Below are 15,511 nucleotides of genomic sequence, written 5' to 3' on the forward strand. Positions count from 1 at the left end.
AATCTCAAAACAACCCCAGAGTTACCGTTGTTTACATCTTATAGATGAAGGAACAGATGCTCAGAAAATAAAGTGAAACTAGGCCAAAGGGACAGAACTGCAGTCAGAACCCTGGCTCTGAAGCACCACATGTCTGCAGTTTCAATAGACATGCTTCAAAAAGACGAGATGAGTGCCCACAGGTAGTAGGAAAAAAAATCCAGAGAAATAGGCAGGCTGAGTCATGTGTTTCCACATGCCAGGTTTTCTACTGACAAGCCTCTTTACTAACTTTGCCTAAGTTTAATTTTTTTTTTTTTAAGTTTTAGATTAAAAAGGAGAACAACGCTTTCAATAGTTAATTTATGGTCTTCACTCGCCTCGTCCCCCTCCACTGACATGCTCTCTGGGCTCAGAACAAGTCCCTGTATCTCTCCCTGTTGCCTAATTACAGGTTGTAGCTTCTCTAACGGTGATTCCACCTTATTACAGAGTCCCCAAAGCCCACGCTGAGAGTTCTCATGTATATTTCAATGTTCAGAACTATGGCAAAGCAGTCTCATCGCATCTTTTTTGTGGATTTAATGTCCAGGAGTGACCACACTTGGGAACCACTTTTTTGTGTAGTCTGTTCTGTCACATGATCTGATTTGAAGTATAACTGGCTTTTGTCATAGATGAAGTCATTTTCAGGAATTGAAGGGCACATCATTTCACAGAATCATGAAGGCAGTGGATAAAACAGCACCATCTCTACATACGACAATACTTAACACTAAAAATGCTTATTGTTCAATATTAAAATTTTAAGGTATACAGCATTCTAAAGTGTACGTTTGTGTGATATAATCAATAATTGGGATTAATAAAATCTACATATAAAAAAGATATAAATGTTAACAAATATATTTCTTCTAACAAAATTATTACGTTTTAAAATTGTTCTATGATGCATATTCATAATCTATTTTACAAAATTAAATTGTCTATGGATGATATAAACAAAATTTGGCTCTAGAAAAAAATTATTCATGAGGAAGATGGAGACTAAGTATACTGGCATGGTTTGCCTACCATGTTTCTCTAAATTGTGTTAATGCCTAGGCTTTTTATGTTAAAAAACAACTAGAAGGAGACAATCACATATTATATTCAGTAGATATTTATTTAGTCCTTAGTACTAGGCAGGGTTATTATGCTCTGAGAGCTAAGAGATGAAAAAGAAGCGTAGCTCTTATTCCTCTATCACACTCCAGTGGTAAAGAAAAACTCCTCCTCAACTATCTGTAATACAATAGGAGATGTGCTGAATAGGGAAAATGTTAAAAAAACAAACAAACAAAAAGCCCTAAGAGCACAGTAGGACAGCAAGTAATTCAGCCTGAAGTAAATGGGGAATGGTTCACCGGCTTCAAAGATCAGAAGGAAACCAACCAGCCAGGGAGACAGAGTATTTTAAGAAATTAGGAATAGCGTATACAATGGCATGGGAACCTGAGCATATCCAGCAATTCCATCCATTCTTATGTTCAACAAATGCCAGCCATCGTGCATGAATCACTGGGCCTGATGCAGAAATAAACATAGAAAATGGTCCCTGCCCTGTAAGACTGATGGCCTGGCACAGCCTAGCAGGAGACTCAGGCAGGAAAAAGCAGCTATAATACAGTGAAACAAGCCCTAGTGAGGTAGGGGGAATACAAAATACTATGTGTGCAAATAAAAAGGGTGTTAATCAAGACAACCAAGTTGAGAAAGAGGATGTTACTGAGCCCTCAGAGTGGGATGAGACACATATTCTAAGCAGAAGAAATGGGCAACAAAGTCAGGTACAGCTTAGTCTAAGAGTTTTTAGAGCTCCGAAAAGCACAATATGAGAATAAAAAAATTGATAAACTGGACTTTATTCAAAATTAAAAACTTCTGCTCTACAAAAGATGTTAAAAGAAGAAAAAGATAAGCCACATGCTGACAGAAAATACTTACAAATCCCATTTCTGAAAAAAGAATTGCATCCAAAATGTATAAAGAACTATCAAAAATAAAAACAATCACCTCAGCTTTTTTAAACAGCAAAAGATCTAAACACACTTCACTAAATAAGATATATGTATAGCAAATAAGCACATGAATGGATGCTCACAGTTTTTAGCCATTAGAAAAATGCATTAAGGAAAAACCAAAAAGAGATGCATGGTTTAAAAAAGAGAAAAAAAAGTTTTTAAAAAAACCTGACAATACCAATTGCTAATAAGGACCCAGAGCAACTGGAACTCTCAAACGTGGCCGATGAGGATGCAAAATGATACACTCAATGGAGAAAACAGTTTGACAGAATCTTATTTGTGTTTAACAGATATTTGACATCTGATCCAGCAATCCCATTTCTAGGAAATTACCCAAGGAAAATCAAAATTTAGGTTCACATAAAAATGTAGACAATTATTTATTTTTAAGAGCTATGTTCATAATTACCAGAAACTAAGAACAACACAGATGTCCTTCAAACTACAGGACTGTCAAGGCTGGATTAGAAGAGGTAATAATACAGCTCCTATCCAGCTCTCTCTCATGGCAAGCTCACCCATGGAACGCAGCGCTGCCTTGCAGCAGACAGCCAGCATAGAGCACCAAACACGTGAATGAGGAACACTTCATTGTGACTCCTGACTGTTCTTGCTGTGGCCATTAAGTTTGAGGGGCTTTGTTACATAGCAATAGATAACCAGAACACTTAGCACCTAGAAATGAGGCTTGAAAGCTACAGTTAGGAGGCATGACTGCATGCATGCAAGGCAGTCATAGAAAACTTTTGAACAGAAATGTTTCAGAAAGTTAATTTCTGCAACATCGGTGGGAGGTATCAGAGGCAAGGTGACAGTCTCCACAATGCAGACATGATGTATCAGAGATACAGGAGTCTAAGGCAGAAGGTGGGTTCAGAGGCTAGAACAAGGACCAAGGCAAAATAGTAATTGTTTCCAAATTGATTTGTAGATGTAAGTAATGCAATGCCAATCAAAACAGGCATACTTTTGTGATAAAACTATAAAGGAACACAAAGATTACTAGAATCATTATTATAACTGGGCAGGGCAGGTGGAGAAAGAGGGAACCATGATTGAAAATTGATATATGTAAGTCTTTTAAGGAGAGGCAGTAGCCTATTTCTTGCGCTAAATGGTGGACATAGTAGTTAAATTTACAAAGATTTCCATCCTGGTATATATCTGCATACTTTTCGCTAAGGGGACAAGTACAAGGATGGCCTTAGCAGCATTACAGATAACAGACAATACACTAACCAAAATGTCTGACAAACATTCAGCAGAATGGATAAATTATGGAATGTTCATACATTAGAATACGAAATAGAAACAAAAGTTAATACATTATAGATACACATACCAACACGTAAAACCTCAATTTCTTAGATACTTAATACCTCTCAGCCTGGCCACAATATGCTGAGAATGAGGAGCTTACAGTGTAAGACCAAGTGCCCAGGAAGTACTCAGCAAACGCTTTATATAAGAGGCAAGGTCTAGTCTAGAGAGACATTCAGGACCCCTAGAATTCACTACTCTCTGGGCATCAAGTCACCATGACAGCCAGAACAAACATGAAGACCAAGGATCAGAGAGACTCAGGCCTGTATGGGACAAACAAGTTTGCATACAATAAAAAAATTACGGAGCCAGTAATAATCAAGACTCTGATGAGGTCTCACTTTAATAGAAAATACAAAATACACAAGACAGTAAGTAACTAATCTCATTTCTGAAAGTTTACCTTCCTGGATGGCTTTCTTACGACATAGTAATAAGTGAGCACATAAACAGATCATGAATAAATATTTAATCTGACATTTGCATGGGCCTCCCTACTGCTGTGCTGATACCAACTCACTGCAAAGGACTACCTGATTTTCCCTGGTGGAGTTGATGGCAGGACAGATCCTTCCTCTTGTTTTCAGTAAGTGCTGATGCAATTAATTGACTTAAGAGGAAAGGTTTCCAAACATCAGCCATTGTCATATTAACTGATTTCTCTTAGTTGGAAGTGGTAACAACTTTTTACCATCACCAGTCCATGATATTTATTGTACATTCCCCACTGTGTTTTGCTTTGACATCCTAAGAAACTCCTAATTATGATGGAACCTTTGATGTGAAAAGTAAAGTCAGCCTTAAAAGAAGTGATAACAGTCGAGGGAACCCTCTCATGAGTCCTGGAAACATGGCAACATAGCATTCTCCTGTACATTTCCAGACATTACTTCTATCATTTCCTTAAAATGGCAGCAAAAACATCTTAAGACTACAAACCCTGAGGAGAAGGATCCAGTATTAACATCTTTTAGAGCCATGTCACACAGTCATTTCTTACATGACACTGAAGAGAGATGAGACAGTTAATATTCACTAACTTTTTCCTGTTGTAAATTTATTATACATAGAGTTTTTTTGGTTTTGTTATTAGTCTAATGACTTGTTAGGGAGTGTAAAAAATGTTGGGATCCAGGTCAGGTGTGGTGACTCACACCTGTAATCCCAGCACCTTGAGAAGCTGAGGCAAGTGGATAGCTTTTGCCCAGGAGTTCAAGACCAGCCTGGGCAACATTGTGAAACCCCGTCTTTACAAATAAATCATAAATCAAATGTAAAAAATTAAAAATATAAAAATTAGCCAAGCATAGTGGTGCATGCCTGTAGTCTCAAGCTACTAAGGATGAAGTGGGAGGATCAACTGAGCCCAGAAGGTCAAGGCTGGGTGATACAAGACCCTGTCTTTAAAAAAAAAAAAAAAAAAAAAAAAGAAAAGAAAAAGAAAAAGTTAGGATCCCTATTTCTCATGTCAGTTGACACTTCAGAATAATAGAAACCTCCCCTTAAAACTCAAAAGAATCAAGTTTTTCTCTTATACCTTTCCAGAAGAAAAAGCCATCATAAAACTGATAAAGTAAGAGCATCACAGAAAAAAAACCATGAACTAGTCTCAGGAAATCCAAAATTTTCTGTAACATAGGGATTCACTAACTTTATTTTTTTTCAATTAAGAAAACTTGTCACTTTAGGTAATTGTTCATTTTTTAAAAAGGAAGAACTTTTAAAGATACAAAAATAGCAAGCATTTATTTGAACATTTTTATGTACTAATACAAAGTGCTTTAAATATATTTATCCATATAGTCTTCATAATTACCCCAGAAGAGAGACATAATTATTAACTCCATCTTCAGATGAACACTCCAAAGGCACAGGGAAGTTTGATGTATGCACAGTTACAAGGCTAGCTGAGGCAGAGCCAGGATTCAAAAGCAGCCAGTGTGACTCACGATCCCGTGTCTTAACCACTGTGCAGTCATCTCACTAATGACTAACTTGCCTTCCGTACCATCAAAAAAGTCTTCATACTCTACAGAGGAAACCAGGATGGTATATCCACAGGTTTTCAGATAAAAGGATCGAAAACCCCTTCCATCACAATTAACCAATCATTTGGTTTCTGATTTTAAAGTTTTGTTTTGTTTTGTTTTTGAGACGGAGTCTCGCTCTGTCACCCAGGATGGAGTGCAGTGGTGGATCTCGGCTCACCGCAACCTCTGCCTCCCAATTCAAGCAATTCTCCTGCCTCAGCCTCCCAAGTAGCTGGGATTACAGGTATGTGCCACCATGCCTGACTAATTTTTTGTATTTTTAGCGGAGTATTAAGATGTATTCTGAAGTGACAATTGTACCATCCCCTTTTTTCTGAACATCAAAAATAAACTGCTAATATGTGGGGGCTAATTTATAATAAAAAAGTAAAATGCAAAAACAAAGAAGTTGGCAAGGGATTGAGTCTAGATCTCTTGCCAAATTCTTTACTACTCTACATTCTAGATAACCCATTAAACCTAGATTACCTTGTTTGATCCCATCTTTCTGATCTGTATGACTTTATAAGAATTTAATTTTCCTAGTTATTATTATCAGTACAAATTTCCCTCCTTACTCCCTTTCCCCTGCCTGCCATCTCTCTGAAATTTCAAAAACACTGTGTAAAGACAGTGTTAAATACACCAGGAAAGTGTTAAAGAACAAAAATAACTGATGGATGTGAAGGACATCTAGCAAGTCCCACAACCTGCAACGCGAGAAAAGCACAAATAGAGCAGTAATTCAATGAACATCATCATGATTATTCTTATATATCCACCTACCACAGGAGTGAAGATTTCCCTCTAATAAATCTTATAAACATTTAAAGGCTCAAAGGAGGTGTTTTAATGCAAGAATGCACAGCCTTGCCACTCTTCATGCTCCATGCATGCACACAATAGATTATGCACTCTCGTGGAAAAACTCAGAGCCTAGCACTATCATTTCCTGACATATTCATTTGATAGCCTTTCCGGGAATAATTTAGACTTTTCTCCATTCCATCTATTTTGAAAATGGGAGTTGGAGAGTTTTAAAAAGTTAAGAATGTCACAAATGAGCTATTCCTTCCTGCTATCCTAACTTATGTATTGTATATTATTAAATCATTAGTGGAACCACTCATCAACTCTGGGAAGGATGTAAATACCTAAAACAGTTCCCAGATGAGGACATTCCTAGAGGTCTAAATGAGTGGTCTCTACATTTTTTGATTATTCATCCCCAACAGCAAAGAATTTTGAATATTCCCCCCTCTAAAAACTGTGTTAATCTATAAATCATACATATGTACTGCAGCACTAATATATTAAGCTCAGTATAAAACATACACACATGCATAAATAAAATGAATAAGAAAAATTAGACAAAAATCAAGTTCTACTATTAGCGTCACATCCCCAACATATCATCATCTTATTCGCTCCTTAGAGTTCATCTCACCCAGGTTGAGGACTATTGTCCTACAGAACTATTTCAAGAAATTCAGGACTGGAAACAGAAGCCAATGGTGTTCACACCTGATTCCACTCTCCAAACAGCAATGCTTTTATAAATGAGACAAGGAATTTTTTTTTTTAAAAAAAAAAAAAGGATCTTTGATTAGGAAAAGAATGACAGCAGTGTCCTCAGGACAACCTTGCCAAACATAATCCACACTCAGAACTCTTTCCTGATAGTATCACACTCAAGAATGTCACCTTGATCAGTAAGAAATATGACAACACAAAAAAGCATGAATCTGCTGCCTGGGCTCTTGTGAGCCAAGTTGAAGCTCAATGATGCATGTCATTGAGTCTTCAAAGAATTCATGAGATTAGCTCCTCTTTAATATCTTTCAGGAACACGAGAAATCAATGTAGTTATAGCTATATATTTTCTTCTTCTTGGCACCAGTACCTCTACCTTCATAATTCCCTACCACTCCAAATTACAGTGTAATTAAATTTTTTAACATGTCAGCTCACAGACCTTTGAGAAATCCCATGAGAAATTTACAACACATTTTCAATCTATGCTTTTTTTGGCCTACTGATAACCTAAAACAGAACAAACGGGAAGAATACACTTAAATAAGATGCCAACTGGACATTTTATAAATAACAACTGGAGTGGGCATTTTTTCAAGTACTTCCTAATTACGGTTCTCCAGAGATTAACTGGCTAGATCTAGCATGATCACTGTCATCCTTATTCCTGAATGCTTATTCAGCAACAACAGAGGGACTGGTCCTAGATTCAGTTCTGATAGAATCATAGTAAATAAATAAGAAAACATTATCACAACATTCAAATTGCTTACAAATTACCATGAAGCACCTAGATAGATCTAATAGGTTTTAGTGAAGTAGCAAGATATATAGAAACAGGAAGCCAAGTCCACATTGAAAAGAGAACAGCAAGCTGGATGACTGATAAAGCATCCCCAGGACAGGACGATGCACATGCCTCTCCATCCTTCGGTTCCTGTGGCTACAGATCACACGATATAAGGGGCACAGTGTCCTAACACTGGGCCTATGTCTGAAGAAGAGCAGATCCTAGGCAAATCAGAGGGGTGAGGACAGTAGTAGGGGCTCTTGGTGACAGAACAATGACCAAGGCACTGCCCTGTCACCACACCTGGACCTTCTAAAATCATGTCTCACGTGTGGTGATGGGGTCCCACACAGACAGAATGTTGCTTCCTCCATCTCTGTGCTTCAGATGAGCAAGGTGCCAAAGCCATGTTTCATCCTCTCAGACCTGTGACATTAACATCAGTGCCTTTCCCATGACTCAAATCCCTGGCTTTGAATCTGAACTGGTCCTGGGAAAATGGTAGTCACAAACCTCTAGGCAGAAGAAAATAATGACCTGGATGAGTAAACTAAAATAAACAAATGGAACTGTATAAGAATCCAGATAGAATTTAGCCAAGGCTTCAAGCAAAATGGGGTTAAGAATGTCATTAAAGCTCTAACTGCTGACCTGAGCAGGGTAGTAAACAATATTTGAGTAATCTGACAGGCTTTCTAGAAATAATCCTACCTCGCAGGATTCTGATGTGCTCCACTAGAGCAGATCATTCACTGTCCCTTAAAAATCCTTTATTCTGGGACAATGGCTTGACTGTAGAGTATCACATCACAGAGCATGAGCAAGGCAGACACAGCCTAGCCCTCAGTGAATTTCCATTCCAGAAGCACTGATGGTTTTAAGGACTGTTACAAATGGATGTTTCTAAGAAGGAAGACTAAATATAATGGCAAGAAAAAGTAGAATCAAAAAATAAAGCTTTGGATGATGGCCAGTCAGAAGAGTTTTTTTATTGACTCTATGAAACAAGTACAGCTTTCTACAAGGAACTCTAGCTGTAATATGAAGTTCACAGATCTTGACATACAAATGCATGCAGAATCTAATTTTAATAAATATAAGTGGCAAACACGGTTGCATGCTTGTATCTGAATTATGTTCAAACAGGCGACATATATTCAAATATGCTCAAAAAGGGAACATAGGAACTAATTGTCATAGTGGGCAAATTAATGTATACATATGAGAATGTCTCCCCATTTTTGCTAATAAACTCCAGCTCAACACATAGCCCATTTGATGTCTTCTCTGACACCTCCAAATTTTCTAATTCCTCTTCTCTGTAACTCACACCTCAATGAGAAAAATACCAGTAGAGGTTAAGAGAACAACCCACACACATCACATCAACTTATGCCACAATGAATCCTACAACTGTGCCATTTAAGTGCAGACTGATGTCTTCATGAATTAGCATGTTCAAGTTTCTACTACATCAAAATATTCAGTTAATAAAATGTGTTGTAATTCAATTAGCGAAATACTATCAAAGCCCATCTAAAAGGACTGAGAGCAGTCTCTTTATATATAACCTGGCTCTAATTTTAATAGTAAAACTAGTAAAGAAAACAGTAAAAAAAAAAAATTTGAGTACCATTTTGTTTTTTAAAACTTAGTTATTGCATTCCAAAGACTACAATAGTAATATTTACACACATATTATAAAACAAGGAGAAATGTTAAAATAAGTCAATAATAAAGTTCCACTACTTTTTTGTAGCCCACCTTGGGTTTTTCTCTAGATACATACATTTCACATTAGAGGCGGCTGATCTAGAGCACGTATCAGCAAACTACAGCCCATGACACCTATTTGTGCAAATACAGTTTTATTTATATTGTCTAGGTCTGTTTTTAAGCTACCACAGTGGAATTGTATAATTGCAACAGCAACTGTCTGACTCATAAAGTCTAAAATATTTACTATCTGGTCATTGACAGAAAAAAAAAAAGTTTTCCAAATCCTCCACTAGAGTCTCAATAACGACAAATGTCCTTCTAACCCCTTAATTAAGCAAGAAAAGTAGATTATTTGGGTCTACCCCACTAATGCAGTCTTTACTGATGAAATGAAAATTCTCCAACTAAGGAATTAGTAAATAATTTTTCTAAAAGGTTTGACAAATTTCTCATGCTACATATTTCAGGTAACTGTATTCAGTGGCTTATTTAAATATAGTTTCCCTTTGCCTACAGATTAATTAAACATGGTGGGTTAGTTGCTGGATGAGACCAAATTAAACATGGGTTAGCTGAAAAGTTTAGCACTGACCCTATACATACCTACCAATGGTATAAAAACCATTATGGCATAATAAAGTAAAAAAAAAAAAAAAAAAAAAACACCTCCAGCTGCCCTACAGGGTCTTCACTCCCATGGGCCAGATGTTCTCCAAGGATGGACCCTTGGAGACCCTGAGATTCATTCAGGAGGTTCACAGGTTCAAAATCGTTTTCATAACAACACTAAAACAAACTTATCCTTTCACTGTGTTGACCTTTGTGTGGAAGGTACAAAAGCAACAGTGAGGAAAACTGCTAGCACCTGAGCATAAGCCAAGGCAGGCGTCTTCACTGGCACAAGCTCCTAGTTTTTTAAACAAACGTCGATTTCATTTTAGAATGTCCTCAGTGAAGCAGTAAACATTACTCATTTTATTAAATTTTAGCTCTTAAGTACAAACGTTTTAATATCCTGTGTAACAAAATGAGAAGTATGTTCAAAATGAGATGTTCCTCTATATACCAAAGTGATCACTGTCTCAATGTAAAGTGTTTGTGTGATAGTTGCATTTTTAAGCAGAACTAGCTCCTTTTCTTCAGTGGGCCATCACAAAAAAATGACAATATACAGTTATTTAGATTTGGGATTTGGTAGAAATTCCCTCTAAAATGTAAGAAGTAATCTGGTCACTTCAAGATATCACTTCACCTGATACTATGTTTTTTTTGTTTTGTTTTTCCCCAATAGTAAAACTGTATCTTTCAAGCAAAAATTTAAATTTTGGAAAACTTTTCTCTGCTACTATGAGCTCAACAGCTCTGAAGTATTTTTAAAAAGTTTTATAAGATCAGTGATGATAGTTATCAAATGTCTTTCTTTTTTCTTTTGCTATTATACAAGAGGAAGATACTTGAAAACTATGTATAACTCGAACCAATATTTTCTAAGTTACCAATGTACAATGGTACAAAATTATGTATGGATAAGACCCAGTGGAAGGATAAGATAGACCAAACAGACTTTAATGTAAAAAAATTAAAAAATGTTCGTTGATATGGTTCTGATTCTACATTGCAACTTATCTTTAAGAAACCACCACTTACTGAGTTGTGGTGAAGTACCAAGGAAGAATAGCCACAACTATGTGACAAGGCTATTGAAAATACTCCCTTTTCTAACTACACATCTTTAAGGCTGGATTTTCTTTTTATACTTCAGTCAAAACAACATACCACAATTTTGTGAATGCTGAAGTAGACATGAGCATCCAGTTGTCTTCTATTAAGTCAAACATTAAAAAGATCTGCAAAAAGATAAACCAATGCCACTCCTCTTGCTGATTTGTTTTGGAAAATATATTTACTTTTTCATAAAAATGGTACCATGGTGCTATGGTACTATGTTAGTACATAATGGTTTGGTTTATTAGTGTCACTTTTTAAAATTAATAAATATTTCAAATTTTAGTTTTAATTCATAATATTGTAAATACCAATGTTTTGACCCACAAAAAGCAAAGATCAATCATTTTTAAGATTTGTAAAGGGACCAAAAACGCTGGGACCAAAAACACTGAGACCAAACACTGGATGACTGTGAAGTTCTATCTTATTCTGCACGCAATTTTCTTGTTTTATTGGAAAATACTCACGAAGAAAAATATTTTCCCTTTTTCTTTCTCAGTTCACTTTTTTATGAGCTACACAGGAAACATCTTGCCTGAATTTGAAAGTATAAAGTTGCCTCACTTATAGCAAGAAGGAGAACTGCTCTAAGCAGGAAAAGAAAAAAAATTGCCTGAGAAATGGAGGTTTGAGGTACATCAGCCACAACTACAGACACAGCTGAGCCTGCTTCACCATCTTCCGTAGACCTAGGCTGTGTGAAGACGAGGTATATCCAGCTAGTATACTTTTTCCCTGCCCAATTCAGTTGGCTAGAGCTCTTCAGGGACCACACTGCAATTCTGGATTTCCTGCCAGGTAGGTGGAAAAATAATTCAAAATGGTGTTTTGGGGGCCAAGATGCTGGTGCTGAGATGACATATGGGCAACAACAATCCTCTGTGACACTCCAGTTGTCCAAATGGCACAAATGATATAGCTAGAATCCCAGATTTCTCTCTCAATTCTAATCAGAGGGAAAAGATGTATTGGGTTGGAGTTTATGAAGCAGGGGGCTGACCTCTGCCTACTTACAGTAAGTAGCAGCATATTCAGGGTTGAAGAGATTGGGATAGGCCAAGATAAATTCCCAGACATTCTGGAACAGGGCCGGGCTCAACTGTCAGAGAGCAAAATAAATTTGCCAGGTCTGCTCTTGTTAAGAGACATGGGGAGCAAATGAAGCTTTTCTCTGAAGCCTGAATCTCACAAGCCATAGCCCTAAATATATTCAAGTTAAGATCTTAAACCTAAAAGTTTCTCAAATAACTTGTAACAGGTTTCATGACTTTATTATCACTATCACATGGCAGATACTGGCAAACTGATTTTCACCAACATACACATATACACCCTACCAATGCCCAATTCATAAAGAAACTCTGAACTAAAAGTCATATCTTAGAATTTCAGTATGGAAGTTCATCCTTGAAAAAATGTTCTAAATAGCAAAAAGGTAAAATAATACTACATTTTATAGACAGGGTAGAATAGACAGACTTTTGTAGGCCAATATAAGAACCTAAGAATTATACTGTTTTTATGGTAAAATTCAGCATATTTTCTAACTACGAACTTTGGATTTTGGATACACACATGCACCTCCACAAGTCATCCACAGTGATAAACATATTTGAAACTATAACTTGAAAGGCAAAAATCTAGAGATTCTTAGATTGTCCTGATTCCTCTTATAAAACAATTCTTTGGAGATAATGTACAGCCCTAAGTGCCAACAGAGAACTGCAGGAAAGGAAAAAGGAAAGGAAAGGAGAAAGAAAAAAGGAAAGGAAAGGAAAAGAAAAGAGAGGAGAGAGGAAGGAAGGAAGGAAGGGAGGGAGGGAGGGAGGGAGCTTACCTGTGGTCAAGATGACTAAAATCTTGTAAATTCAATTCCCTGGTGTCTTGGGTAAGATAAATTGTATCCACATCCTATTTGAAATATAATTCAGTCATGTAATCAGTCCATGCAGATGACCAGGGAAGCGAGAGAGACAGTGAGAATTAGACAATGACAATGTCAGGTTTTTATGTAATCTGAGAAATGAAGATTTTAAGTGAAAAATAAATGAAGGGAAAAAAAGAAAAATAAGCCAACCAAATATTACCATATTTTCCAGGAGTGTGTGTGCTCACGCACATGTACACAGACATTCTTACCCATTGTACTTCTTCCCTGTAAGAAAATCCAAGCCAGTCACAAACACAGGCATACATCTGAGAAAATCCACCTGAAACATACAACAAAAACACTGACAGGTCTTTGGCAAAACGATTTTTAAATTAAAATTTTAAAGCTTAAATATGGCCGATGTTGACAATACTGATTAGCCTTTTCCTTTTTAGGGGGGAAAACAGCAAAGATTCTCCTCCCTGTTCTATAGTAAGTACATAGCAGGATGCAATACAGCTTAAATATAGGACTTTTGTCCACCAATCTAAAGTCTGTGCGCTGCTAATTACACCTTGAAACTAATTGCACCTTTACAGTAGCACACTAGGAATAGACTTAACTTCCTGGCAGGGGGATATCCATCCAGCTATTCACATTTCAGTTTTAAAATGCATGCTCACCACAGGGGCCCTGCTCAGCCACGGTCTGGCTGTCCCACAGAGCCTGGAGACTAGCCAGGCGCTCAGGCGGCTCCATGGAGACTTTTTTCATGATTCTCCTGTAAGATCAACAACAACACATTTCACAAACCACATTTTTCAACTGCACATAGAAATAAATTTTGTCACATTCCTTTTTTTAAAACAAAGATGAGTGTCACTTCAATTTCAGTAAATATAATTTTATTTTTTCAGCACTAGAGAGCTGGAGATCTAGAAAACATAACAATAACTCCCTATAACTTTCCTTTGTAGATGAAAGGTATTTAGCAATATAGTCTTCATGTTATAGTTTTATAATGTTAGATTTTGTTAGAATAGTTCGAAAAGTGTGTTCCACTTAATGAATTACTAGATTACATGTATACCAAACATAAATTACTAATTTTCAATTAATTAAAGTAAAAATCTCTTCTGTCCTTCTATAGTGCTTTGCACAGATGTCCATCAAGAAACTGATCAAGTCATACTGGAATAGTTATTCCTTTTGCTATCCCTTCCCCTGGGCCATGATTCTTCTGGGGCAGAGAACACGTGCAGCTCCTCCCAACCCCCCATCCTCCTCCTCAGAACCTAACAAAGTTCTTGCCCACACATGCAGAGACAAGTCAGAGTAGTGGTTTAAAGTACAGCCAACCATCCCAAAGTTTCCTTATTCAGGAACTGATACATTTCTGAATTTGTCAGTTTCTGAGATGCTATCCCATAGAGTTATTGTGAGAAAAAAATAATAATAGTACCTATAAAGTTATTAGAGTAACACCCCCAGGGCTGAGCCTGTAATCCCAGCACTTCAGGGGGCCAAGGCAGGTGATTACTTGAGCCCAGGAATTCAAGGCCAGCCTGGGCAACATGGCGAAACACCATCTATACAAAAACTACAATAATTAGCCAGGTGTGGTAGTATGTGCCTGTGTCCCAGCCACTCAGGAGGCTGAGGTGGGAGGACTGCTTGAGCATGGGAGGTAGAGGCTGCAGTTAGATTGCACCACTGCACTCCAGCCTAGGTGACAGAGGGAGACTCTCAAAGAAAAAAAAAAGAAAAAGAAAAAGAAGAATCCCTGGTGTGTGGTAATGTCAATATATGTTAACTGATACCGTCGTTAGTTATCACAGAGTAATCGCTTAATGAATAGTTTATAAATTCATTAATTCACTCAAAAAATTTTTATGAAAGATCTACAGAGTGTCAAGACCCAAAACCAGGTACTAGGCATACAACCATGATTAAACACAGATGCTGCCCCTGCCCTCGCAAAGCTAGCAGTCTATTGTGAGAAACAGACGAATAACCAGGCACTAGTGGAAGAGAACTAACACAAGGAAAGTTCAGGGTATAAGATATATCTCTGCTAAGACCCATAAGAGGGCAAAAAGAGACAATCAGGTGAAGCATGGCAAGAGGAGGTGTGAGCCAGGGTCCAGGAAAGTGTTTCAGATAAAGGAACAGCACACCCCCAAAGATGAGAAAGCCCATGCTTATCAGAAACTCAATCTAGTTCAAAATAGTTGGCAAATGATGTGTAATAAGGAGAGGAGTAACAGAAGAATCTGGGGAGCCAAGCAAAATCCCAGGCCATGGTGAGCCTCGCAGATCAAATAAAAGGATTTAGATTTTATTCTCAGGGCAATGAGGAGCCATGGCAGACTGTAAACAGAGTACATGATGATTAGATAGGCACTGTGAACAAATATCTGCCTGTGTAGGTATTTGCTCTCAGTTTTCTACAAAATTGAGAAATAGAAAACAT

The 15,511-nt window shown here is 37.2% G+C and overlaps 1 protein-coding gene across 1 annotated transcript in view; it reads right to left on the minus strand.

Annotated features, from left to right (window-relative positions):
* The window catches only part of CARMIL1 (capping protein regulator and myosin 1 linker 1), a 341,373-nt gene that overhangs the window by 157,115 nt on the left and 168,747 nt on the right, over positions 1–15,511 (minus strand). The window contains exons 6-8 of the mRNA XM_023209724.3: positions 13,722–13,819; positions 13,308–13,378; positions 13,006–13,079 (exon numbers count right to left, since the gene is read on the minus strand). Coding sequence (XP_023065492.1) covers positions 13,006–13,079; positions 13,308–13,378; positions 13,722–13,819 — 243 coding nt within the window. The remainder of the gene's footprint in view (positions 1–13,005; positions 13,080–13,307; positions 13,379–13,721; positions 13,820–15,511) is intronic.

This window comes from Piliocolobus tephrosceles, chromosome 5 (genome assembly GCF_002776525.5).
Source record: "Piliocolobus tephrosceles isolate RC106 chromosome 5, ASM277652v3, whole genome shotgun sequence".
In the NCBI taxonomy this organism is placed as follows: Eukaryota; Metazoa; Chordata; class Mammalia; order Primates; family Cercopithecidae; genus Piliocolobus; species Piliocolobus tephrosceles.